The sequence below is a fragment of the Perognathus longimembris genome, chromosome 1, assembly GCF_023159225.1.
Source record: "Perognathus longimembris pacificus isolate PPM17 chromosome 1, ASM2315922v1, whole genome shotgun sequence".
In the NCBI taxonomy this organism is placed as follows: domain Eukaryota; kingdom Metazoa; phylum Chordata; class Mammalia; order Rodentia; family Heteromyidae; genus Perognathus; species Perognathus longimembris.
Genome location: NC_063161.1, coordinates 3,939,731 through 3,963,430, shown reverse-complemented (window position 1 = coordinate 3,963,430; position 23,700 = coordinate 3,939,731). Strand labels below are relative to the sequence as shown.

The 23,700-nt window shown below is 56.1% G+C and overlaps 1 protein-coding gene across 2 annotated transcripts; it reads left to right on the top strand.

Annotated features, from left to right (window-relative positions):
- Positions 1–3,733: 3,733 nt before the first annotated feature.
- On the top strand, positions 3,734–23,438 carry Samm50 (SAMM50 sorting and assembly machinery component). 2 transcript variants are annotated; one of them, XM_048354142.1, is made up of 15 exons: positions 3,734–3,875; positions 6,601–6,711; positions 7,549–7,650; positions 10,109–10,196; positions 11,321–11,427; positions 11,793–11,923; positions 12,085–12,172; positions 13,139–13,267; positions 13,538–13,609; positions 15,509–15,595; positions 16,354–16,424; positions 17,310–17,377; positions 20,509–20,655; positions 21,118–21,259; positions 23,277–23,438. In XM_048354142.1, the coding sequence occupies exons 1-15, from the start codon at positions 3,855–3,857 to the stop codon at positions 23,320–23,322; spliced, it is 1,410 nt and encodes a 469-aa protein (XP_048210099.1). In that variant the 5' UTR covers positions 3,734–3,854; the 3' UTR covers positions 23,323–23,438. The 2 variants fall into 2 exon arrangements, with proteins under 2 accessions (XP_048210099.1, XP_048210106.1); XM_048354149.1 differs by lacking the exon at positions 3,734–3,875 and adding an exon at positions 4,228–4,248.
- Positions 23,439–23,700: the final 262 nt, after the last annotated feature.

Below are 23,700 nucleotides of genomic sequence, written 5' to 3'. Positions count from 1 at the left end.
TCACCTCCACCACAGTGCAGTAGCACCCCCCGGCATAAACTTACCATGGCAGAAATAAGTGGAACTGGACACTGTGTTGGGGGAATTCCACCGCCTTATTCTAACCTTTGTGGCCGCACCACCTCCCTAAAATCCACGGATGGCTACCTGGTGCCTTCCAATGGAACCTATTGGGCCTGCAGTACTGGGCTAACCTCCTGCCTATCCATCAAAACCCTCAACCTAACTAAAGATTTTTGTATTTTAATTGAACTTTGGCCACGGGTTACGTATCATACTCCAGAATATCTTTACAGCCATTTTGAAGGACAGGTTAGGACAAAGAGGGAACCAGTATCCATTACCATGGCGATTTTGTTAGGAGGACTCACGGTAGGAGGAATAGCGGCAGGGATAGGCACGGGAACAACAGCCCTAACAGCCACTTTCCAGTTCAAACAACTACAGGAAGCTATGAACACTGATATCAAGGCCCTAGAAGAATCTGTGAGTGCCCTGGAGAAATCCTTAACATCCCTGTCTGAGGTGGTGTTGCAAAATCGGAGAGGTTTAGATATACTGTTCCTAAAGGAGGGAGGTTTGTGTGCGGCCCTTAAAGAAGAGTGCTGTTTTTATGCAGACCACACAGGATTAGTAAGAGATAGTATGGCGAAACTTAGAGAAAGACTAAGGCAGAGGCAGCAGCTCTTTGAATCAGGTCAAGGTTGGTTTGAAGGATGGTTCAATAAGTCACCTTGGCTTACTACCCTGCTTTCTACCCTAATGGGACCCCTTATAATTATTTTGCTTATATTGCTTTTCGGCCCTTGCATTCTTAACAGGCTTGTACAATTTATAAAAGATAGAACATCTATCACCCACGCCTTGGTCCTCACTCAACAATACCATCAATTAAGGCAACAAGAAGAAGAATAAAAGATTTTATTCAGTCCATAGAAAAAGGGGGAAATGGAAGACCCCTACCCAGATTCCAGATTGACAAAAGTCAGTAAAGCCAGAAAATAAAGGGCAGGTTCCGGGAATTTAAGTCAATAACAACATCTGGCTAGGGTTCCAGGAAAATTAGCCAGTTCCAGGAATCGAAACTAGGCGGCTTCATGATTGCGCTAGACAAATAATTTTAAAAAAAGTTTTCCGAGAACCAAGGGTTGCAAAAACAGGAAAACGGAAAGTCCCTAGGTTCACCAACGTGGACCAATCAGAGTCATGTAATCCTGTTCCTTGCCTTATTTGGACTGACCAATCCCTGTAACCATGCCGTTAGCTTCTGTAAGCCCGCTTCCGCAATTCCCCCCCATAAAAACCCCTAGGCATCGAGCTCCGGCGCGCCATCTCCCTGCGAGGACTTGGACGCCCGGGTACCCGCAACCCTCAATAAAACCTCTTGCTGTTGCATCCCTCGTGTGCCTCGTTGATCTCTGGGGGTCTCCTCAGACGGAAAGGCAGCCCGTTGCTCGGGGGTCTTTCAGTGAAGGCAACTCAGAAACACAGAAGCACTGTCTTTACTTCCAAGAGAGATAAGGGATGTGTTCCTTCCTAAAAGATGCCTTTCTTACCCTAAGAATTAACTTTTGTTTGCAAGATGTATGCCCTCCTGAGAGAAATGCTCCCTCAAAACACAGACGCCAGAGTGGTAAGCAAGAGCCAGAAACTCAGAAAGTCTAACACCACCAAGAGTGATGGAGAGAAAGACAAACTGTCTTTCCTATCTCTAAGTCAGAGCCACTGCCTTTACCACATAAATACCTACCCCACAGTCAAAGAGCTGTGTGTCTCTCTCCCTTTAAGAGCACACACACACTGCTAAGGTGTGCCTCCTCCTTTCGGCTTGGCTGCTTACTTACTCATGTAATAAAGCTTTGCCAAATTTTCTTACCATTGTGACTTGTCCAAAAATTCTTATTCTGTGGTCGAAGTCCAGGACCCTAATCGAAGAGTCCCTGCTTTTAGAGGAAACGTCACAAACCTCCACCTGCACGCAGCGAAAATACTAGGCCTCCTGTCAGAAAGTCCCCTCACAAAACAAAAGATCCAGGGGGGAGCAGTGGTTAAACAGGCAGACTCACTGCAGGGCTTTTCAGAGCCTTTGACATGTCACTATGCCTTCTAACCGCCAGTCAGAGCCACAGCTTGTGTGTGACTTTGTGTCCTCACACAACTCTCCATGCTAGCCAGGAGCTGTGCCCACAAATAGGCTCAAATATTTGGCTTGGCACTTTCCCTATCTTTTCTCATACAGGGATTGAACTCGGGGCCTCAGACTTTCTAGGCAGATTATCACTTAAATCACAACCTCAGTCTTTTTTTATTTTTTAAAATAGGATTCACTCTGTAGATCCCAGGCTGGCCTTGAACCACTGATCCCTCTGCCCCGGCCTCTTGAGAGCTGTGTTACAGGTGTGAGCCCCCATGCTTGGCTAGGAATGTTCATTTTGCTTTTTGGCCATGCTAAGGCTTGAATTCAGAGCCTTGGGCCTGCTAGGCAGGCACTGTCACATTTGAGCCATACGTGTAGTGTGTGTGTGGGGGATGGAATGTTCGTTTTATAATAATTACTGGAGGACTCTGTTGTGTAATGGGGCTGGGAACAACAGTGAGCCTGAGAGGAGGGGAGGGGAGGGGAGGGGAGCACTCCTAGGCTATAGGGGGAAGGTGTGAGCAGAGCCTTGGAAGCCTCGGAGCCTCTGGGGCTCTCCCAGGCAGTGTGGCTGTGGAAAGAAATGTGGAAGGAGCGATGGTCTGGGGTGGCCTAAGCGGTAAGAGGCTGAGAGGTGTACCCCCTTCAGTTCCGTCCCCCCTCCTCTCTTTAAGGGTGGCAGCGGGGAGCCTGTGCTGAGCCAGGTTGGGTCCAGACGCACGGGTAAGGCCAGGGGCCGGGGTTGTGAGTGCTGGGAGGGGCACGAGGCACCCACCCTCTGTCCTCCCTCCTGGGTCCCCTGGCTCGCTCTCAGCCTGTCTTTGGGGAACGGAAGCGTAGAGTGGAGCTGAAGTTCAACATCGTCTCTGTCTGCCCAGGTCAGCAGGTCAGGAGGTCAGCAAGTGTTTCCCGGTTCCTGGTGCCACGCTGGACTCCAGGGTCGGAGAGAGCAGAGGGGCAGAGGCCCCTGGCTTCCCGGGGCAGGCGTGCAGCTGGCAGGGCCGGGTGGGGGGAGTTGGCCCAGCCGGGGCGCAAGGAGGAAGGAAGGGCCGGGCCGGAAGACCAAGGGCTCTGCTTGTTTCCAGCAAGAAGAGGGACGAGGGCCAGCTCCAGGGGTGCCCGGGCCCAGGGGGCTGCTACTTTATTAATGTTGGGGGGGGGTCGCTGCTATTAGATAGGAATAAGGTCTTGGGGAGGGAGATGCGGCCGGAGGAGCAAGTCCGGGTTCGACTGGTCCCCGACGGCACACCACACGCAAGATCCCTCTTACCCCGTCCTCGTTCCGGCGGCCGCCCTCGGCTCTCTTCCCTTGCGCTACCCAGAGCGCGCCTTTCACGGTACCGTGGCATTTTCGGGGCGGAGGAGCCGGCTCCACCGCCCTAGCGCAGGCCGGGCCGCCGGCAGGGGCCGCCGCGCACCGCTCCGCGGCGACGCGTCCTCCCGGGGCCAGCTCCGGCCCGGGCTTCGCCGCGCGCTCTGCGCATGCGCTCTCACTCGCCTGCGGGCGGGGTCCCGCGGTCCGTGTGGACGTCCGGGTCAAAGACTCGCGACAGCCAATGAGCGGAGGCCTCGCGAGCCCGAGGGCGGGGAGTGGGCGGGACATCATGGCCGCCGCGCGGCATCCGGGACCTTGCCGGAGGCGCCCGGACCCGCGCGGCTCCGCCCCCGCGGGCGCGCCGAGTCTGCGTGAGGCCGGGCGACGGCTGGAGAGGGAAACATGGGCGCCGTGCACGCCCGGGTAAGAGGCCCCAGCACCCGCCCGCGGCCCGGGCGGGCGGGCGCGCGCGCGGGCGACGCCGCCGAATCCTTGCTTCAGGCCGGCGGCGGGGAGGCGGAAATCCGGGCTGGAAACCGACGCCCGCGGGTGGTGGTGGCGGGGGTCACGGGGGTCACGGAGGTCACGGGCGCCCACGGACCCCAAGGTCACTCGGCCAGCCGGTTACCCGAAGGCACTCCCGAACGTTCCTCCCTGACGGCCTCGCCGTAGCCGCCGTCTCCCCGAGTGCAGACAGCGCCCCGCAAGGCCTGTCGGGACGCCGCCGCCTGGGAGCCTGGGAGCCTGGGAGCCTGGGAGCGGAGCGCCGCGGTTCGAAGCCAGCCGGTAGTCTCCAGTGAGCCGCCCCAAAGCCGGAAGTGGAGCGGTGGCCCCAGGGGTAGAGCGCCAGCCTTGCGTGAAGGCGCCGCTTAGGGACAGCGCCCGGCCCCGAGGTCAGGCCCCAGTACTAGAGCAACAACAAACAACCAGAAGCACAGTGGGGCTGGGAATACGGCCTAGTGGCGAGAGTGCTCGCCTCGTATGCATGAGGCCCTGGGTTCGATTCCCCAGCTCCACATAGATAAAAAATGGCCGGAAGTGGCGCTGTGGCTCAAGTGGCAGAGTGCTAACCTTGAGCAAAAAGAAGCCAGGGACAGTGCTCAGGCCCTGAGTCCAAGGCCCAGGACTGGGGGAAAAAAAAGAAACACAGTCACCTAAACGAGTAACTTAGAGATCCCTAACCGGCCTTTAAGTTGCTGTTCTGGAACTGGGCAGCCGTCGGGTGAGCTGAGTATGGAGGCCCGTCACGTCCAAGTGCCTCTCTCTGTAGAGATTAAAGCGGAGGGGACTTCTTGTGTCAGTGAGGACCGGCTCGTGTGACAGCAGTCACCCCAGCCTTCGGGAAGCAGCCTAGTGAGCCCCTCGGCTCTGAAGGGAGGAGGAGAGAGGAAAGAAAAAGAAGAAAGTCTCCTCCTCCTCCTCCTCCCCCTCCTCCTGGTTCTGCTTGGGGATGTAGAACTTGAGCACCAGTACCATTTTGATTTGGTCTGTTTGGCTTAGTGCGGGGGGAGGGGGGGTGTCTGAGTCCGAACCCACAGCCTTCCTGTGTTACTTGAACACTTCTTTCTTGGGAGCGTGGAGTGTACAAAAGTTTTGGGTTTTTTTTGGTAATTGTTTCTGCGGGCCAGAAAATGAATGGGTTTTTTTTTTTGAATTTTTTAAATTTTATTTGATCCAAGGTCTCACCGAACCCCAGGATTTCCTTAAACTGACTTTTACGGTTTGGGCTCCAACATATAAGCTACTGTGGGCTGTTTTATTCACCTGACTCAGAAGTTTTCGGTAGTTTTCCATTTGTTCTACTTGCTGTGTAAGGAGTTTTCCTTCCGCCTGTTAAAGTCCTGAAGAACTCAGCCTAAGGCTGGTGACCTGGCTTCTAGAACTGGGCCTAACTTCTTATACAAGCACGATGGCTCTGCATTGTGCTCTCTACTGTTCCTACCTGCCACTCAACCCACACTCAGCCTCAGCCTGCAAAATAGTTCCGTCTTTTATGTGTTATTTATTATTTTTACTTTTATTTTGGTGTGTGCTGGTACTGGGACTTGAACTCCGGGCCTTGAGCTCTTACTTTTTTTTTTATATACATTTTTTTATTATCAAACTGAATTACATTAGGCATTGGATACGTTTCTTGTACTGTTTGTTACCTCATCCCTCATTCCCCCCTCCCCCTTCTTACTTGGTTTTTAAATAAGATTCAAACATTCCCTGCTCCCCAGTGTTCTCATGGGTAGCTTTTCAACGTTTTGAGCTACGTGGCTGTGGCATGTAGTAACTCCTAATCGTAGGACAGCGGTTCTGGGTCTAGGGGAGTGAGGTCCATTCAAAGCCCAGGTCACCTTCAGGACTTTGCCAGACATTCATTTCATATTTTCTGCTTTGTCCTTCCAGGAACAGTTCCCAGATTTTTACTATTTTAAAGGAGAAGGGAGATTTAGATAGCCCCTCCTATGTCTCTTGGTCTGAGGAGACTTTCTCCAGTGAATGTTCCCTTAGTGCTGTGGCTGTCAGCCCAGCCATGCTAAGCAGGATATAGGTTTTGTTTTGCCTACAGGGCAGTACAGTTTGGGTAAATTTCTCTTTTTCCTGACAGGTATCTCTGTGGTCTTTTACTTTTAAATTCCTTTTCCTTCCTGTGGGCCACAGATAAAGAGATTTGATTGGTTATACCCTCAGTCTTTGACACATTGGCTTTATATAGGACCCTTCTGTTAAGTTTTGTTGTTGTCAAGCACTTGGCTTGACCCCAGGGCCAGGGCACTTGGTCCCTGAGCGTTTGTGCTCAAGGCTAACATCCTACCGCTTGAGCCACAGCTCCACTTCTGGCTTTTTGGTTGTTCATTGGAGATCCGAGTCTCACGGACTTTCCTGTCTGGGCTGGCTTCAGACCGTTAGATCTCAGCCTCCTGAGTAGCTAGGTTACAGGCGTGTGCTACCAGCACCTGGCCTCTGTTAATTTTTAATGTCATGAACTAATAACCAGTGTACACCATTGCACTAGCACTCAGGAAACACAGACAGGCCAGCCCCTCCCGTGCATGGTGCTGTCCGCCCTGCTCCCCTGCGGGAGGGGAGAACCAGAAGGGCAGAAGGCAGAGGCTTGTTTTGTTCATAGTTTATTAAAACTTGTTCTTTTCCCTTTCAGAGTCTGGAGCCTCTCCCGCCAAATGGGGCTGATTTTGGAGCGTTGGGCGATGAAGCCCAATTTATTGAAATGGAACCTGAAGCTAAGCAGGAAATCCTGGAAAACAAAGATGTAAGTTTCCTCTTGAAAGCCTGTGTGTGTGTGTTGTGTGTGTGTTTATGTATGTGTGTGTATGTGTGTGTGTTCGTACGTGTGTATGTGATTAGATGGAGGTGTTTTTTCGTTGGGTGATTATATGGATGGTTTAGACAAATGCATTCTTACGTTTATTCTATTTCTTTAAAAAAACAAATGTAGCTGGGAATATGGCCTAGTGGCAAAAGTGCTTGCCTTGCATATGTGAAGCCCTGGGTTCGATTCCTCAGCACCACATATATAGAAAATGGCCAGAAGTGGCGCTGTGGCTCAAGTGACAGAGTGCTAGCCTTGAGAAAAAAAACAACGTATTTCAAAGACTCAAACTGTGCTTGAGTTTATGAATCATGCTCCTTAAAAAAAAAAAATCCTCAGTTCTCAATTGCATCTTTTCCCCAACTTTTGTAGTGTAAATATTAAGTTTCTGGCCTCCAAAGAGTTTGTGTAGAGAGCGGAGAGTTCTGATGGGGTCCGTGTGGGGTCTTTGGCAGGACACGGTGGGTGGGGACCAGCCCATGGGGTTTATGTGGGCAGCCCGGAGGCCTTCAAGCTTTTCTGGGTGTCAGGTTGGCATGGTCCTGGCTTGGCTGGCTGGAGAAACAGGATCCAGTTCACAAGCAGGATAGACCCAGCAAAGGTTAGGTCTGTACAACTAGAGTTTTGAAAAAGTGAAAACTAAAGTCTGTGAACAACAAGAACAGGTTATCACGGTTGAAAACCAGCTGGCCAGTCAGTTCCGGCACTTGTCCTTGTCTGTGATACCTGGAGCCAGCCTGCTCTCACACGCAGTCGGTGTGTCCTTGTCCCCTGCAGGTGGTAGTTCAGCATGTCCACTTTGACGGACTTGGAAGGACCAAAGATGACATCATCATCTGTGAAATTGGGGAGGTTTTTAAGGCTAAGAACCTCATTGAGGTAAGTGGGCTCTGTTTGGTGTTCTTTCCTAATCTAACTTCCAGTTTCTACAAAGCTTGAGCACCGCCCCCAGATGACCCCAGGGGGACGCTGGGGTCTGGGTGCCTCCCCCGGCTAGTGTTCCTCGGCACTTGGAGAAGGCCGTGGGTAGCCCCCCATCCTGTGCCCCGTAATCTCCCAGCATCAGAGCCCCCGGAATCAGTGTTCCTTCCAGCCCTGCTGTGCTGTGGGCTCTTTCCCTTGCCTGGGGTCCCCTCCCGTTCTGTCTCTGTAACCACTCAGGCCTGCTGGCAGAGGACACCCCAAAGCGTCTCTGTGAGCAGGTCTACCTTCCCCTCCTCCTCCTCCTCTCAAGCGGTATTTTGTGCTGTGGACCACCCGCTCCAAAACCTTCCTATGTTTTTAAAGCCACATGTGTAAGCAGGTGTAGAAAATTAGAGGGCTCCGAGGGCTTGGGAACGAGCGCTCACTGGCGTCCTCCGTCTAGGCTCCCTGCGCCTTTCCTCTCATGGTGACCATGCGCACAGGTGCTAAGCACTTCCCTTGATGACACTATGAGACCCGAGGGCTTCAGCGTCCTCCTGCAGCTCCGTCCGCCTGTCTGTGGCTGGGGGCGGGGGTCCTGCCGGGGCTACCAGGAGGAGCAGTGTGCTCTGTCTCCTCAGAGCCGCTGTCTGCAGGGGCTGCTTCTACCCTGGAATTGGGGTTACCACACTTCTTAAGGTCTGGCTACTTGTTTTAACCTGTATTTATTTAGTGATGAATGAAAACAAGCATTTTTCCCCCAGCTTATTTGGTCATCTCCACCCCCACTCCCTGTGTTTGTTTGGTTTTGAAATGGGGCTTGTAGCCCAAGCTGGCTTTGAACTGGAGTGCTGGGATTAGAGGCCTGTATCCACTATCTTGGCCTTCTCTAGTGAATGACCTATTGGTGCTTTGTTTTCTTTGGGTTCTTAGTTTTTTGTTCATTTATAAAGAACTATTATGTATGAAACAAATAATGACTTTGTCATTTATTTATTTATCTACTGCCATTCTTGGGCTTGAGGCTCAGGGCCTGAGCACTGGTCCATGAGCTTCTTTTGCTCAAGGCTAGCACTGTACCACTTGTACCATAGTACCACTTCCAGCTTTTCCTGTGTATGTGGTACTGAGGAATCGATCCCAGGGATTCATATGCTAGGCAGGCACTCTGTTACTTAGCCACATTCCCAGCCTGACTTTGTCATTTATTTTGAATATGTGTTTCCCAGCTTTGTTCTTTTTGTTGGCTTGTTTTTTAAACATGTGTCTGTTTTACCTCTTACTTGGCCTTTGCTCTTGCTGTTCCCTCTGGCTCCCGCCCCACCCCCACCCCCAGTGCTACTTCCTCTCTCCCTGGGGGAGCCCCACATTCCCCTTCCTTGAGTAGCTACATGCTGCTGTTCCTAGACAGCTCTTCTCCGTGGAAACCCGATTGTGCAGCTGCCTACTGAACTCCTCCTCACAGAGTTGCCAAGGTGCCCCGCTCCGTGCCGAGTGCCGAGATCTGAAGTTACCCCTCCCACGGGCTGTAGGGAGGGAAAAGGTGGAGCGCTGTTAGAATCATTAGAAAGTCAAAATAGCACAAGATGGCTGTGCACACTTCACCAAGAAAGCCGAGTCCACGCGTGCTTGTGGCTCCTTCCGGGCAGGTGCACAGCTTGGCATTCCACGTGTGCCTCTGATGCCTTTTCTTTTTGTGCACCCTCCGTGCCGTTGGCATAGTTAGCACTCAAGTATGCTCTGGGAGGCGCCGCTGGCATGGTTGGCACTCGAGTTGGTGCTAGAGAGTGCTGTTGGCATGGCTTGCTCTCTTTTTCATTGTTATTATAGAGATGATATACAGATGAGCTACAGTTATACATGTCAAGCAAAGAGTACATTTCTTTTTGGACATTTCCGTTTTTCCTTTCCCCACCCACAAGTTGTATAGTTTGTTTTCTTTTCCTATCTTTTTCTTTTTTGTTGTTGGCCATGTGACCTGAACTCAAGACCTGGGCACTGTCCCTGAGCTCAATTTTGCTCAAGGCTGGCACTCTACCACTTAGAGCCACAGTGCCACTTTTTTGTTTTTTATTTGGAGGTAGGAGTCTCATAGACTTTCTTGCCCAGGTGGCTGGCTTTGAACCAGCCTTCTCAGATGTCAGTCTCTTGAGTGGGATTACAGATGTGAGTCACTAGCCCCAGCTGTGTAGTTCGTTTTCAGCATGGTGTCTGGTGAGTACCGCTGCTGTACTTCCCTCCATGTCTGCTGGTTGGCACTCGAGTGGGGTGTTGGTTGCATCTGAGTAGGGCTGTTGCTGCCCCATGGTGCTCTTTCCATGCTTAACACGATCGGAGTAATCTGTGATTCAGCAAAATGGCAAAGGCCGGCCTGGTGCTCTGGCCTTGCTGTGTTTCTATACCTTAGAGAGACTCTGTCCTTGCCCTCCTGTAGGTCATGCGGAAGTCTCACGAAGCCCGGGAAAAGCTGCTGCGGCTGGGGATCTTTAGGCAGGTGGATGTTTTGATCGATACGTGTCAAGGTACGTGATTCCCTTCCACCCGTGCCAGGGCCCCAGAAGAGCTGTGTGCTCAGGGGCTCCACGTCCCCTCCAGGGTCCAGGGCCCTCGGGGGATGCTGAAGGAGGGAGCGGCTGCTCGGGCTTCTCTACCCCAGCAGCTGCCCGAAAGGAGCAGATCTCCATCTTAGCTTTGACTGTCCCGGGAGCCAAGTTTGTGGGACTTCTTTGTGCATTCTGCTCTTCGTGCACACCTAGCATGAAGTTTGTTAAAAAAAACAACCGAGGCTCTGTCCTCAACCTGCCCTGAGCCTGTGGGAGCAGGTTCCTGGACGTTGTGAAGTCCCACCTGGATGTGGACGTGCAGCAAGGCGGGCGTGTGCCCTGGGCGGAAGGCCAGGGCCAGGCTCCCTCTGTGAGAGGCCACTGTCCCCACTGAGCTCACCCCTCAGCAGTGCCACCCCAGGCCTCGGGTGACGGACATGCGGCTGCTCCCACTTCAGGCCGGTCACACCTGGGCTGGACAAAGGGCAGAATTTCCTCTTCTAGGTCCTTAGTGGTTGCTTTTGGGGGGGGGGGGGAGGTAAATCTGCCTGGTCCCATGAGTTCCTGTCTGAAGACCTCCCCAGTGCGAGAACAGATTTCGTAGGACATACCTGCTTGAGCTAGCGCTTGTAGTCGGGGTGACTATTATGGACCTGTCCTACCACCGCATCTAGAAACAAGGCCGGTGTGGCACTTCACACACCTCTGATCCCCAGGGAGGCAGAGACCAGAAGATCAGGTTCAAGGCCAGCCAGAGCAAAAATGAACAAGATCCCATTTCATGCCTGTAAATTCCGTGTATGCAGGAGACAGGCATACAGGAGATCAGCATCCAGATCATCGTGGGCCAAAGCCTGAGACCCTATCTGAAAAATAAGCCAAGCAGAAAGGGCTGGGAGGTGTGGCTAGGGAGTGGCGAGTGCCTGCCCGGCCAGCAGGAGGGAGAAAGTAGAGTCAGGGTTCCCGGTGAGGATGTGCGTTTGGTTTTACGCAGCCCCTTCCTAAACTAAAGCGGACGGCATCGTCCCCCCAGCGAGTGAAGTGACGGAGGGAGCCGCTCCGCTTGCTCACAGCCCCGGCCCTGCTGCTGTTTTGCTCCTCAGGTGATGATGCGCTTCCTAACGGGTTGGATGTTACCTTCGAAGTCACGGAGCTGAGGAGGCTGACGGGCAGTTACAACACCATGGTCGGCAACAATGAAGGCAGCATGGTATGCGGGGGCCCGCCCACGTGGGCGCTTGGCACCGTGCCCTCGAGCCTCCCAGCCCTTTCTCTTTCCACGTGTCGTGTGTCACGTCTCGTGTGTCATGCATCGTGTGCTGTCTGTCCTTTACCCGGCCTGGGGTTCGCTAGCTGTGGGGGGCTAACATTAACGCCAGTAAGGAGGAATGTTCTGGAGAAGGGTCGGGGCAGGGGGTCCCCTGTCCTGTCTGGAACCCATGTGGGCTTCATCTACAGCAAAGCCACCTGGTGATGCTTAAAGCCACGGGAAAAACTCTGCTCTGTCTGGTCTTCTGTTCCTACTGAAAGTTCCACTCTTCCATCTGGACCACTGCTTGTCCTTTCTCATTCTAGGTGCTTGGCCTCAAACTCCCGAATCTCCTAGGACGTGCAGAAAAAGTGACTTTTCAGTTTTCCTATGGAACAAAAGAAACTTCTTATGGCCTGTCCTTCTTCAAACCTCAGCCTGGGAACTTTGAGAGAAAGTAGGGAGCCAAACAGATCCTAGAGCTCGGTGGCCTGCTTAGTTCCCTGAGGTGGCCCGCGTGTGCGTGTGCGTGTGCGTGCCCCCGGGTGGCCCTGAGCTGTGTTTGCATGTGTGCGCCCCAGTACCCTGGCGTCTGAGCCCCGTCCCCTTCCCTCCTAGCTTCTCTGTGAACCTGTATAAGGTCACCGGTCAGTTCCCGTGGAGCTCCCTGCGGGAGACGGACAGAGGCGTGTCGGCTGAGCTCAGCGTGAGTACTTGTGGGCTCAGTGCCTTTGGCAGCAGGGGAGGCTGCCCCCCGTCCCTGGCTTCCTGGCCGGCACCTCTGCTCCGGCAGGTGCAGGTGGCCGCACGCAGAGTGGCTGCTGGCACGTTGGTCTGTGGCCCGCTGCTCCTGGCTGCAGGGTGCCACCCGTCCTCACTCGGACGTAGCAGCCGAGAGCTGCATATTGCTGGAAGGTGCTTCTGTCATTGGCTCAGTGTGACATGGATGAATAGCGTTTGGACTTTGGTTTTGGTCAGCACCCCACCTTCTCCCACGTGCCCGCGTGCCTTGCCCCTGAGCCTTGTAAAGTGCAGACTCCTGGAAAAGTCAGAACGCACATCCACGTGGAGTGGCCGGGAAGGGGAGTCCAGAAGTGTAGAGCGGCTGCTGGGTGGGCACAGATTGTTGGGGCGTGGCCTGGGTCGGGAGGGCCGGGCCCCTCGAGGTGGCACTGTCTTTGGGGTCCTGACAGACTGCAGAGCTGCCAGCGGGCTGGTTGGACAAGGCTGGGTGCGTAAGGAGTGGGGGGTGCTGGGTCGACGGGGAAGGAATGAGGTGCAGAGATGGTGGCAGAGCCAGGGCCCCCCACACATGGCGTTGCCTCGCCCTCAGGCTGCCCGGTGCCTGGTGGGCGCTGAGATCCTCAGGAGGGGAGCTGGCTTCACAGCCGCCAGCAGCTCCGTTCCTGGTTCTGAGAGGAAGTGGGGTGCCGCCTTCGGGCCTGGGTCACCAGCCCGGTTTCCCCGCAGCTCATCTCCTCCCAGGTCCGTGCTCCGGGTCTCTGAGCTCTCAGCTCCCCCGCTGCTCGCGCTCCCGTCACCCCTGGCTGCGGGCAGCGTCCAGGCGGCGGAGCGGATGGGATGGAGATGATGGACATGAGGGCTGTCCCCCCGCCCCTCCCGCCCCCTTAAAGCGTTGCCTCGGTTACTGAACACGCCCCGTTGCTTGCAGTTCCCCATCTGGAGGACCTGCCACACGGTGAAGTGGGAGGGCGTGTGGCGGGAGCTGGGCTGCCTGTCCAGGACCGCGTCGTTCGCCGTGCGCAAGGAGAGCGGCCACTCGCTCAAGTCCTCCCTCTCGGTAAGGCCTGGCCGCACGCGGGGAGTGCCACTCGGGCCGCCCTGCCGGGGTGCCCGGAACTGGTGTGCTCCAGTCTCTAGACCATTAGACAGCTGCCGGCCGGCTCCGGCCAGGGTGCCCGGCTCCGTGAGGGACACGACGGGCCTGTGGCGGGCAGGAGCTCCCTGGGACTCCCAGGAGTTGGGCCGGGTAAAGGAGAGCCGGGAGCTGGCAGCCAAGCGGCCCACCCAGGCCCCCTGGGACCTTAGCGGCTCGCCCACTGTCTTCCAGCACGCCATGGTCATCGACTCGCGGAATTCCTCCATCCTCCCGAGGTGTGGGGCCTTGTTGAAGGTCAACCAGGTAGGCGGGGGGCTTTCCACTGCCTTGCGCTGGGGACCAGCTCTGAGTGGCCTCGGGTTGGGGTACACAGTACGTATAAACGTTCAGCTGTTCCTAAGGCCTGGAGATGTAGCTGTGGTAGAGTGTTTTACTAGCATGTGTGGATGGCCCTGGGCTCCAGAAAGAGGAAAGTTCTAGAAAGGCTTGCAGGGGCCCAGCATCACTTTTTTTTGTTTTGTTTTGTTTTTGGCCAGTCCTGGGCCTTGGACTCAGGGCCTGAGCACTGTCCCTGGCTTCTTCCCGCTCAAGGCTAGCACTCTGCCACCTAAGCCACAGCACCCCTTCTGGCCGTTTTCCATATATGTGGTGCTGGGGAATCGAACCGAGAGCTTCATGTGTAGGAGGCAAGCACTCTTGCCACTAGGCCATATTCCCAGCCCCGACTTTTTTTTTTTGTAATTTATTTATTAATTAAACACTAATTTTTGACAAGGTGTTGTGCAAAAAGGGTACAGTTACGCAGTAGGGCAGTGTGTCCATTTCTTGTGATATCTTACACCCTGTTTTTCTTTCCCTTCCCTAGGTCAGGTAGACATATTTACAATACCCAGTGTACCAAGAACATACACAATAGCCACGTGGCCTACGCCCAAGAAAATTCGCCTAGTGCTTTAAATGTAATGTCAACATTAGACAATATGTCGACAGTAGTCTTATATGAACGTACATACATAGCTTTTGAGCTATTGTGTTCCCCTGAGAGGTCAAATTTTTTTTTTTTTTTTTTTTTGGCCAGTCCTGGGCCTTGGATTCAGGGCCTGAGCACTGTCCCTGGCTTCTTCCTGCTCAAGGCTAGCACTCTGCCACTTGAGCCACAGCGCCGCTTCTGGCCGTTTTCTGTATATGTGGTGCTGGGGAATCGAACCTAGGGCCTCGTGTATCCGAGGCAGGCACTCTTGCCACTAGGCTATATCCCCAGCCCGAGAGGTCAAATTTTGACCTTTATATGTTGAGTAGTTGTTTGGTTTTAGTTACATAATGTTGGGTCGCTGACCCAATCCTGTGGGAAATATCATTTGACAAGCAGTTTTTGGTTTCACAGACCTGGTCTCTCCTGTCTCCCCGTCACCCCATCTTCACAGTCATATATCAGGGAGATCATGCCCCTTTGTTTTCTGTGTTCTAGGCTTGTCTCGCTCCACATTATTTGTTCGAGTTCTGACCATTTCCCTGCAAATAACTATAATATTTCACCATTCCTAATCGCTATGCAGTATTCCATTGTGGATAGGTACCATAGTTTTTGGATCCATTCGTCTGTGGAGGGGCATCTGGGTTGTTTCCATATTTTGGCTGTTGTGAATTGCCAGCATCACTTTTTGCCCTGCTCTTGGGTCCTGTGTCTTCTTGGGTGACTTCAGGGGCCGAGGGAAAGGAGGGATAAGGTGCAGACAAGGAAGAGGCCAGCAGAGGGCGCATGCTTCCGGGGGAGGAACAGCCCTCCCCATCACGAAGGCGCACGCTCCCAGTCGGCCTCACTTTTCCCTCTTGTGCCAGACCAGACTTGGCGTCCTGCCGTGAGGTGGCCACCTGGCTGGTCCTGGGGTGGCGGTGTGGGGCAGAACCCTGGACCGGAGCCGGATCTTGAGTTTCAGAGGAGCAGCCAGAGATGGGATTGCCGTGTGAATGTCCCGCACTGGCCGAGGGCAGCTGACCTTTCCAAGCAGGGCCCTGAGCCACCGGCCCGTCAGGAGCCCCTCGTGGGCTGTCTCCCTGGGGCGGTTCTGTGTGCGGTGGTCCTTCGTTCCTGTCCACCTAGCTCGGAGGACACGCGTCTAGGGGGTGCTTTGCTGCTTTCTGAAAAGCATGGAAGAGTCGGCAAACCCATTTGCTCCCCTAAGCTATGGCCCTTGTGTGCAGGAGCTAGCTGGCTACACCGGAGGGGACGTGAGCTTCATCAAGGAAGACTTCGAGCTCCAGCTCAACAAGCAGCTCCTGCTGGACTCTGTGAGTACTGATCCGGGCCCTGCCACCTGCAGGCTACCTCCATGCGTGTCTGCCTCCAGCCCCGCGTGGGAAGGGCAGTTCCTGAGCCAGAGCCCGGCTGCTTTACACAGCAGCACCAGATGCCCCAGTAGTGTGCCTGAGCACAGCAACAAGCGTCAGGAGGCCAGGGCAGAAAGACCCCGCGTTCCAGGCCATCCTGGACTACATAGAGAGGCCCTGTCTCAAAATAACAAGACACAAGCACAGCCCACCCAGCAACCTCTGTCCCTGATGTGTGCGGGCCCCGCCCAGCGGGCCTTGACCTCCCAGCCGCCTGCCCAGCTCCAGCACCCCCTTCTCTGCTCATACCCCGCCACCCCTCTACGATTGCATCTGCATCATGCTGCAGTGTGCTCCCTCCCACCCCCGCCACTTCCTCCCAAAAGCCCCACGTAGGTCTGGTGGGTGGTAAGTGCTGTGGAGGTGGGCCCGGGGGCGCACAGAGTCCCGGCCTTCCTCCAGCCCGAGGGGCCGCACGCGCCCCTCCCCTCCCCGGTACTGTAGGCTTCCTGTGGGCCTGGCAGGTGCAGGGTCGCTTGTCTCTGCCCTGCTGTCCCTGCTGTCCCGCCCCCCCCCCCCCCCCAGACCCAGCTTGTCTGTCCTGCAGGCAGCGCTTCCCACGTCGAGGCCGGCTTCACGTGGGCCAGCCTTCCGGCGGCTCGCATCCCCAGGAGCAGGGACATGCCGGCCAGCAACAGCTGTCCATTCTGTTTGCACAGGTGATCTCGGCATCCCTCTGGGGAGGAATGTTGGTGCCCATTGGCGATAAGCACTCAAGTATTGCCGACAGGTAAGTAAGAGTGCCATTTGCCTTCTACCAGGGGCTATTTCATGCGTGGTCCCCTGGATCTTAGTGGTTTTTTGTTTTAATTTTTCATTGGCTATGGGGTTTGAAATCAGGGCTTGGGTGTTGTTCCTGAGCTGTTTTGTGCAAGGCTAGCGCTCTACCACTTTGAGCCACTTTGATTAGCTGGAGATAAGAGTCTCATGGACTTCCTGCCCAGGCTGTCTTCAAACCACAGTCCTCAATCATTATGGCGTGAGTCACCAGTGCCAGAATGTTAGTGTTTTTCTTCTTTAGGAAATGGGTGACTTAGCCAAATCGTTTTTTATAACCATCGAGCTCCTTTTGAAGCAATTGCTTTTCCTTGTTCCTTTATCATGTTACTTTAAATGGTGGTCTTTTATTACTATGAAAAATATAGTTCATACTTGTAGACTTGCAAAGTTAGAGAAATACCTACAAAAAAGTTAAACTTTGGTGGATGTCAGTGGCTCACACCTGTAATCCTAGCTACTCATCCTAGCTACTCGGGAGGCTGAGATCTGAGGATCGTGGTTCAAAGCCAGCTCAGGCAGGAAGGTCTTTGAGATTCTTTAATTAACCCCCAGAAAACGGGAAGTGGTTCTGTGGCTCAAGTGGTAGAGTGCTAGCCTTGAGCTGAAAAGCTCAATGACAGTGCCCAGGCCCAGAGCTCAGTCCCCAGAACTAGCAAAAAACAAAGAACAACAACAACAAAACAAATAGAAAAGGCCAAGCAAGATGTGAGGCCCTGAGTGTAGGCCCCAGTACTGGCACAGAAAAACAAAGGATGCGAAGCCCTGCCAGTCTTGCGCCGTGCGCTGCGTGCGTAGCATCCCCATGAGCAGCTCTGACCGTGCTGTCCCGTCACAGGTTTTACCTCGGAGGACCCACCAGTGTCCGTGGATTCAGCATGCACAGCATTGGGCCCCAGAGTGAAGGTCAGTGCTGCCTGAGGGGCTGCCTCTTCCTGTGGAGGCCGTGGGTTTGTCCATCCGTCTGCATAAATGGCAGGAGCAGTAGATGTTTCCATTACCATGCATCAAGCAGGTGGTGTCGATTGAGTCCTGTTAGAAAGATGGAGGAAGTAGATCTAAGCAGAAATACTCAGAGGATGGGGCTGGGAATGTGGCTTCCTGGTAGAGCGCTTGCCTAACATGAATGAAACCCTGAGTTGGCGCTGTGGCACAAGTAGTAGAGTGCTAGCCTTGAGCAAAAGAAGCCAGGGACAGTGCTCAGTCCCTGAGTCCAAGCCCCAGGAACGGCAAAAAAATAAAAAAAAGAGAGAGAGAGACACTGGGCTGGGGATATGGCCTAGTAGCAAGAGTGCTTGCCTCGTATACATGAGGCCCTGGGTTCAATTCCCCAGCACCACATATATAGAAAATGGCCAGAAGCGGCGCCGTGGCTCAAGTGGCAGAGTGCTAGCCTTGAGCAAAAAGAAGGCAGGGACAGCGCTCAGGCCCTGAGTTCAAGCCCCAGGATGGCAAAAGAAAAAAAAAAAAGAGACACTTAGAGAAGACCTGCTATTCCCAGGCTCCCCAGGCGGCGACCAGCACCCTCTCCTTCATTCCCTCCGGGCGTCAGGGGTCTTTCTTCTCTTCCTTTTGATTTATTTTTAACTCTCCTGGCTCACTTGTAATCATGCAGTGGCACAGCTTACAAAACAAACACTTCGTTTGATGGCAGCATCCTTGACCTTGTGAACGGCCCCATTAGTTTTCCAGTGATGGCTGCCCTTAAGCACAGAAGCTCAGGGACAGCACCCAGGCCCTGAGCGCAGGCCCCACGACGGATGAAAAAGGGAAAGAAGTCCTTACCCAAGCCCCTCTTGGTTTTGGGCGGTCTCTGATGGGACGATGCCCACGTTCTGTGCCACAGCTAGTGTCACACAGAGCCGTTTCACTGGCCCCGAACCCTGGCCCCACCGGTTTCTCACTCCATCTCCCGTGCAGCGAACTCCTGGCAAATGTTTCATTTCTGGTGTTGGGGTTTGAACTCAGGGCTTCGTGCTTGCTCCACAACTTGAGCCCCCCACTCCCTCCAGTTCCCCCCCCCTTTTTTTCTTTCTTTTTTTCCTGGCTATTTTGGAGATAAGACTCTTACAGCTTTTTCTGCCCAGGCTGGCTTCAAACTTCCATCTCAGATCTCAGCCTCCCTGATGAGCTGGGATTATAGGTGTGAGCCACTGGTGCCGACTCAACCCTAGTCCGTAGTGTTCCAGAATGTCAGAGTTGGAGCCACACGGCATGGGCTGAGAACGCCTGACTTTCCCAGCCGTGGGTCTGGGGGCCGCCCCCGCTCCGGTTCCCGCCCAGGTGAACCACGGTTGTTTGGCCGCTCGGCTGGCCCGTGTGGAGTGAGTCCAGCGGAGCGTCAGCGCACCTGGGGCGGCCTCTGCAGGCGGGAGCTTCCTGTCCCTGGGCGGGAGCTGCAGGGCACGGGGCTGGGCCGAGGTGAGGGTGTGTTTACTCTGGTAGAAGCCTCCGGCAGCTTCCAGGTAGGCTCTCTGTTCTACAGTCTCCCCAGTCAAGGAGGGGGGAGCTAGCTGATGGTGTGTAGTGTTGCCACTTTGCTTCCTTGACTATAATGGCTTAAGACCCAGTGTTGAAGTGATTACAAAGCAGTGCCTCGCCTTGGGCTTTGCTCTTCTGTCTGTCTGTCTTTGGCATCAAGTTCTGGGTGGGAGGCAGATGTGCTGGTGTCCTTAAAGCATGGTCTTGCTATCTGGGGAGGGGCCTCAGCTGCCCTCCCTCCTCCCCCTCTGCCCCCTCCAGCAAGGCCCTCCCCAACACCTGCCACTACAAACTACCACCATCACTGAGCCCACTAGGCTAAGTATTCTAGCAGAGTCTCCAGCTTTCTAGAATCCCTTGCAGCCTGTGCTGGTGGTCACCGCTGTAATCCTAGCTACTCCGTGTGAAAAAAATGCTTAGGGACTGCCCAGGCACGCAACAGAAAACCCACCCCACTAGTAAAGATAGCCCCAGGCGGGATCCTAGGGGCCCAAGTCTTTGGGGAGCAGTAGAGGGACCTTGGCCCTGGATGGCATGAAATCTGAGAAATGTGCAGAAGGCAAAGCAAGGCCCCGCCGGCTGGGCCGCATCCCGGCGGGGAGTTGGGGGGGCTGTGGAGAGGGATTTCAGATGGCCGCTGGAGGGCACCTGTGAGGCCCTGTGACACTGAGGCTGTGTAAACACCATTCCCTGGCTGGCTGAAGGCAGGAAAGTAAGATTCCTGTCCCCTCTTTCTCCGTGTTTCTGAGGTTTTCTCCGTGGACCATGTTTAGATGAGACTTAAATGAGCAGGGCGGGAGGGCCGGTCTCTGGAGCGGAGCGGAGTTGGCGTTCCCGTCGGTGGACTCTAAGTGGGCAGGCCGCCTGGCCTTGGGGAGCACTGAGGACGAGCAGGGAGTTCTTTCTCAGGAGCTGTCATGGTCCAGAGGGGACTGAGCGGCTGCGTAGCTGGCGGGCCTCCTGGCTCTGGTGACTGAGTAATGCAAGGAGGCCTGACCTGCTGCCCGGTGCAGAGGCCCAGTGGACACTTTTTCCCCGGCCCTCGTCCCTGCAGAGGTGGCTGCATTTGTCTGGAAAGTTGGTGGAAACTGCATTTCTGAAGGGGGTGGCAGACACGTCTGTCTGTAATACCAGCTACTCAGGAGATGGGGGCCAGAGCCCCCCACCCAACCCTAAGGCAGTGGCCCTAGTGGCAGCGTGCTTGCTCGTTGTGAGACCCCTGAGTTGTCATCACCACCACAGAGCAACACCCAAACCCACAGGCGTTCCGTGGCATCTCGTCCATGCCAGGTGGTGCCGCGTATTTATAGATGCCGCCAGCTCTGGTGGATTCAAGTTCATCCTTCCCTGGCTTCCGCCTCAGGAAAGCAGGAGGATGTTTAAAACGAGGCCAGGGGGGAAGAGGGGGAGGGACGGAGGGAGGGGGGAAGAGGAGGAGGGCTGGGGAGCGTGCGCCCCTCGTCCTGTGTTCCGCTGTGTGTGTGGTTGGTCCCGGGGCTCGGCTCCTCCCTGCGGCCTGTGGGCGCTGACCTCGTTGTTCTATTCTGCTCCCCCAGGAGACTACCTGGGCGGGGAGGCGTACTGGGCGGGCGGCCTGCACCTCTACAGCCCGCTGCCCTTCCGGCCAGGCCAGGGCGGCTTTGGTGATCTTTTCCGAACCCACTTCTTCCTCAACGCGGGAAACCTCTGCAACCTCAACTACGGTAAGGCCTGCCTGCCGCGAGCCCAGGTGGACCCTTCCATCCGGGCCTGTGCCGTCCTAGACACGAAGGCCCGGCAGCGGTGCGGTGCCACTGACAGTGGGTGGAGCGAGTGGAGCACGCCGGGGAAGCGGCTCCAGAGGGAGTCTGTTGTCCACTTCCTGACCGCGCCTTGAGCCCTTCCCTGTGTGGTCACGCAGGGGGCGTGTCCACCCTCAGGGGGCCCACCAGGGAGACACTGCAGCCCCTGGTCTAGTGGAAGGCAGGAGGGGGGCTTGCCCGTGCCCGGGTGGGGCAAGGGCCCAGAATATACAGAGCCGGGGTGTTGAGAGGGCTCAGCTGGCGGGGGGCGGTGGGGGTACAGAGGAAGTGAGAGGCCAAGCCCCCCTGACCGAGTCCACATCTCCCCGTACATCATCCCCAAGTAGCTCGGCCCCCTCTGTTCATGTCCCCCTCTCTTTCCAGGGGAAGGCCCCAAGGCCCACCTCCAGAAGCTGGCTGAGTGCATCCGCTGGTCGTACGGGGCCGGCATCGTCCTCCGGCTCGGCAACATCGCCCGCCTGGAGCTTAACTACTGCATCCCCATGGGCGTGCAGAGGGGCGACAGGTGCGTGCAGGTCCTCGCCGCCAGCCACGGGTCCCTCCTCCTCGGTCTGCAGCAGAGGGGCAGCTCTCTGCCGACGCCTCTGACACACCACACCACACCACACCAGACCACACCACACCACACCACACAGCTGGTTCGTGGATGGGGCTGAGCAGGCAGGCAGGGTTGCAGTACCAGCCACGGCCACCCGGTGTCAGTGTGCACCCAGCAGTGGCGCTGCTCTCCTCTCTCTCTCTCTCTCTCTCTCTCTCTCTCTCTCTCTCTCTCTCTCTCTTTCTCTCTCTTTCTGCTGCCTCTCTTCAGGTTACATCTGAAAACCGTATTTCAGAGACTAATTGTAGCAGCTGTCTTCTTTGGGGAGAAAGCAGCATGCTGTGCACAGGCCAGAGGGGGGAGGGGCAGTGTGTGGGGGTTGCTGGGGCCGATGGACTCGTCACCCTGGCATGGCGTCCCTTTCCCGGTGTGCAGCTTCGTCATCAGAAGGGGACTTTTTGGTGCTGCCTGATGGTGTCTTAGAGCAGGGAGGTCTGTGTGGAGCTGTAACTAGGAACTGAGGCCTTTGAGAGGCGGCAGGTCTAGAATGTCTGCCCAGCCTGTCTTTGAGTGGCTCGTGGTGCTATCACTTCATTTCCAGAGCTCAGTCTCGGGAGACCCCTAATGAGTCAGCACTTGCTTTTGGGGGTGCTGGGGGGCCCTCCAGGAGCATGAAAATCCTGTCCTAAACCTGAGAACCTGAGGTGAAGAGCTGCAGGGAACTGCTGGGGCCGGCCCATGTGGGCAGTCTGCAGGGGTGCGGGGAGGCTCTGGGGTGGCCCCGTGTGGGCAGTCTGCAGGGGTGCGGGGAGCCTCGGGTGGCCCGTGTGGGCAGTCTGCAGGGGTGCGGGGAGGCTCTGGGGTGGCCCCGTGTGGGCAGTCTGCAGGGGTGCGGGGAGGCTCTGGGGTGGCCCCGTGTGGGCAGTCTGCAGGGGTGCGGGGAGCCTCGGGTGGCCCGTGTGGGCAGTCTGCAGGGGTGTGGGGAGGCTCTGGGGTGGCCCCATGTGGGCAGTCTGCAGGGGTGCGGAGAGCCTCGGGTGGGCCGTCTGCAGGGGTGCGGGGAGCCTCGGGTGGCCCGTGTGGGCCGTCTGCAGGGGTGCGGAGAGCCTCGGGTGGGCCGTCTGCAGGGGTGCGGAGAGCCTCGGGTGGGCCGTCTGCAGGGGTGCGGGGAGCCTCGGGTGGCCCGTGTGGGCAGTCTGCAGGGGTGCGGGGAGGCTCTGGGGCGGCCCCGTGTGGGCAATCTGCAGGGGTGTGGAAGGCCGATGGAGGGACTCCGGGAATTGTGCAGGGGTCTGAGCCGCCCCCCTCCCACCTCCCTGCCCCGTGTGCAGGCCCCATGGCAAGCGAAATTAGCCTGGCCCCTCAGAGTAGCCAGACGCCCACTTGCTGAGTCAGGTGAGCCCGGCCTGGGTTATTTTTGTCTCCGAGCTTATTTGTGGACGGGATTCTAAAGTGGCGATTGTCAGCAGGGGCGATCTGTGCTGACCTGACGGCAGACAGAAGAGCAAGCCACTTAATCCCGACCTTGCTAAGTGGGGCAGACAGTGCCCGCTTTGATTTCGCATCCGTGCCCTCGGAGGGGAGGTCCCCGGCGCCCGCGTGGGCGGCCCGTCACGTGCTAGCACGCGTCCGCCGGTCCCCACGCGGTCTGCACAGGCCGCTGGCCATCGCCGGCTCTCTCGGTGTCTGCCCTGACCGCCGGCCCTCGGCACGGCCCCTCCTTCCTGATGGGGAGCAGGCCAGCGGCCAGGCCAGACCTCTGGACCCAGCCCACTTCCGGGGGCGAGGGGTTCGTGCCCCCTTCCCACCCTTCTCCCTGCCTGCCCCACACCCGCCGGGGAGCGGCAGCACCACATCTGAATCTTGAGTCTCGCGGGTTCCAGTCTGCAAAGGCTGTTTCCTATCCTGTCCAAGAGGAAGTGGCCATGGGGGGGGGGGGGCTCACGACAGGAGACCCCCGTGTGACTGTTCCCTCTCTTTCCAGGATATGTGACGGCGTCCAGTTTGGGGCTGGGATTCGGTTCCTGTAGCCGGTGCCCCTGGCAGGAGCAGCCCCGGGGTGGCAGGAGTCCCGGGCCACTTGCCGGTCACCGCACACCGGGGGTCCCGCGGGAACCGTGTCAATAAATTGTAGAGACGGACCTTGGCGGGGTCGTGGGTCTGGTCTGCTTTCTCCAGCCCTCCTCCGTGCTGGCTTCACCTGGGCCAGCCGTGCCCACGGATCCCAGGTCGGCACCCAGGGACCTCTCAAAATATTTTGGAGATTTTTTTTTTGGGGGGGGGGGGCAGTCCTGGGACTTGAACTTAAGTCCCTGTCCCTGAGCTTCTGGAGATATTCTTAACATGTGAAAACATTTCAACCCCCCGTGGAGTCTTCGGAACCGGGGTGCCTCGACCCCATGGCCAGC

What these genes read in the sequence shown, in the direction of transcription:
- Samm50 (XM_048354142.1), top strand. Translation starts at nt 3,855, where the DNA reads ATGGGCGCCGTGCACGCCCGG. An exon ending in CCTGGGAACTTTGAGAGAAA is followed by an intron (nt 11,924 to 12,084) that starts GTAGGGAGCCAA and finishes CTTCCCTCCTAG; the next exon opens with CTTCTCTGTGAACCTGTATA. An exon ending in CACTCAAGTATTGCCGACAG is followed by an intron (nt 16,425 to 17,309) that starts GTAAGTAAGAGT and finishes GTCCCGTCACAG; the next exon opens with GTTTTACCTCGGAGGACCCA.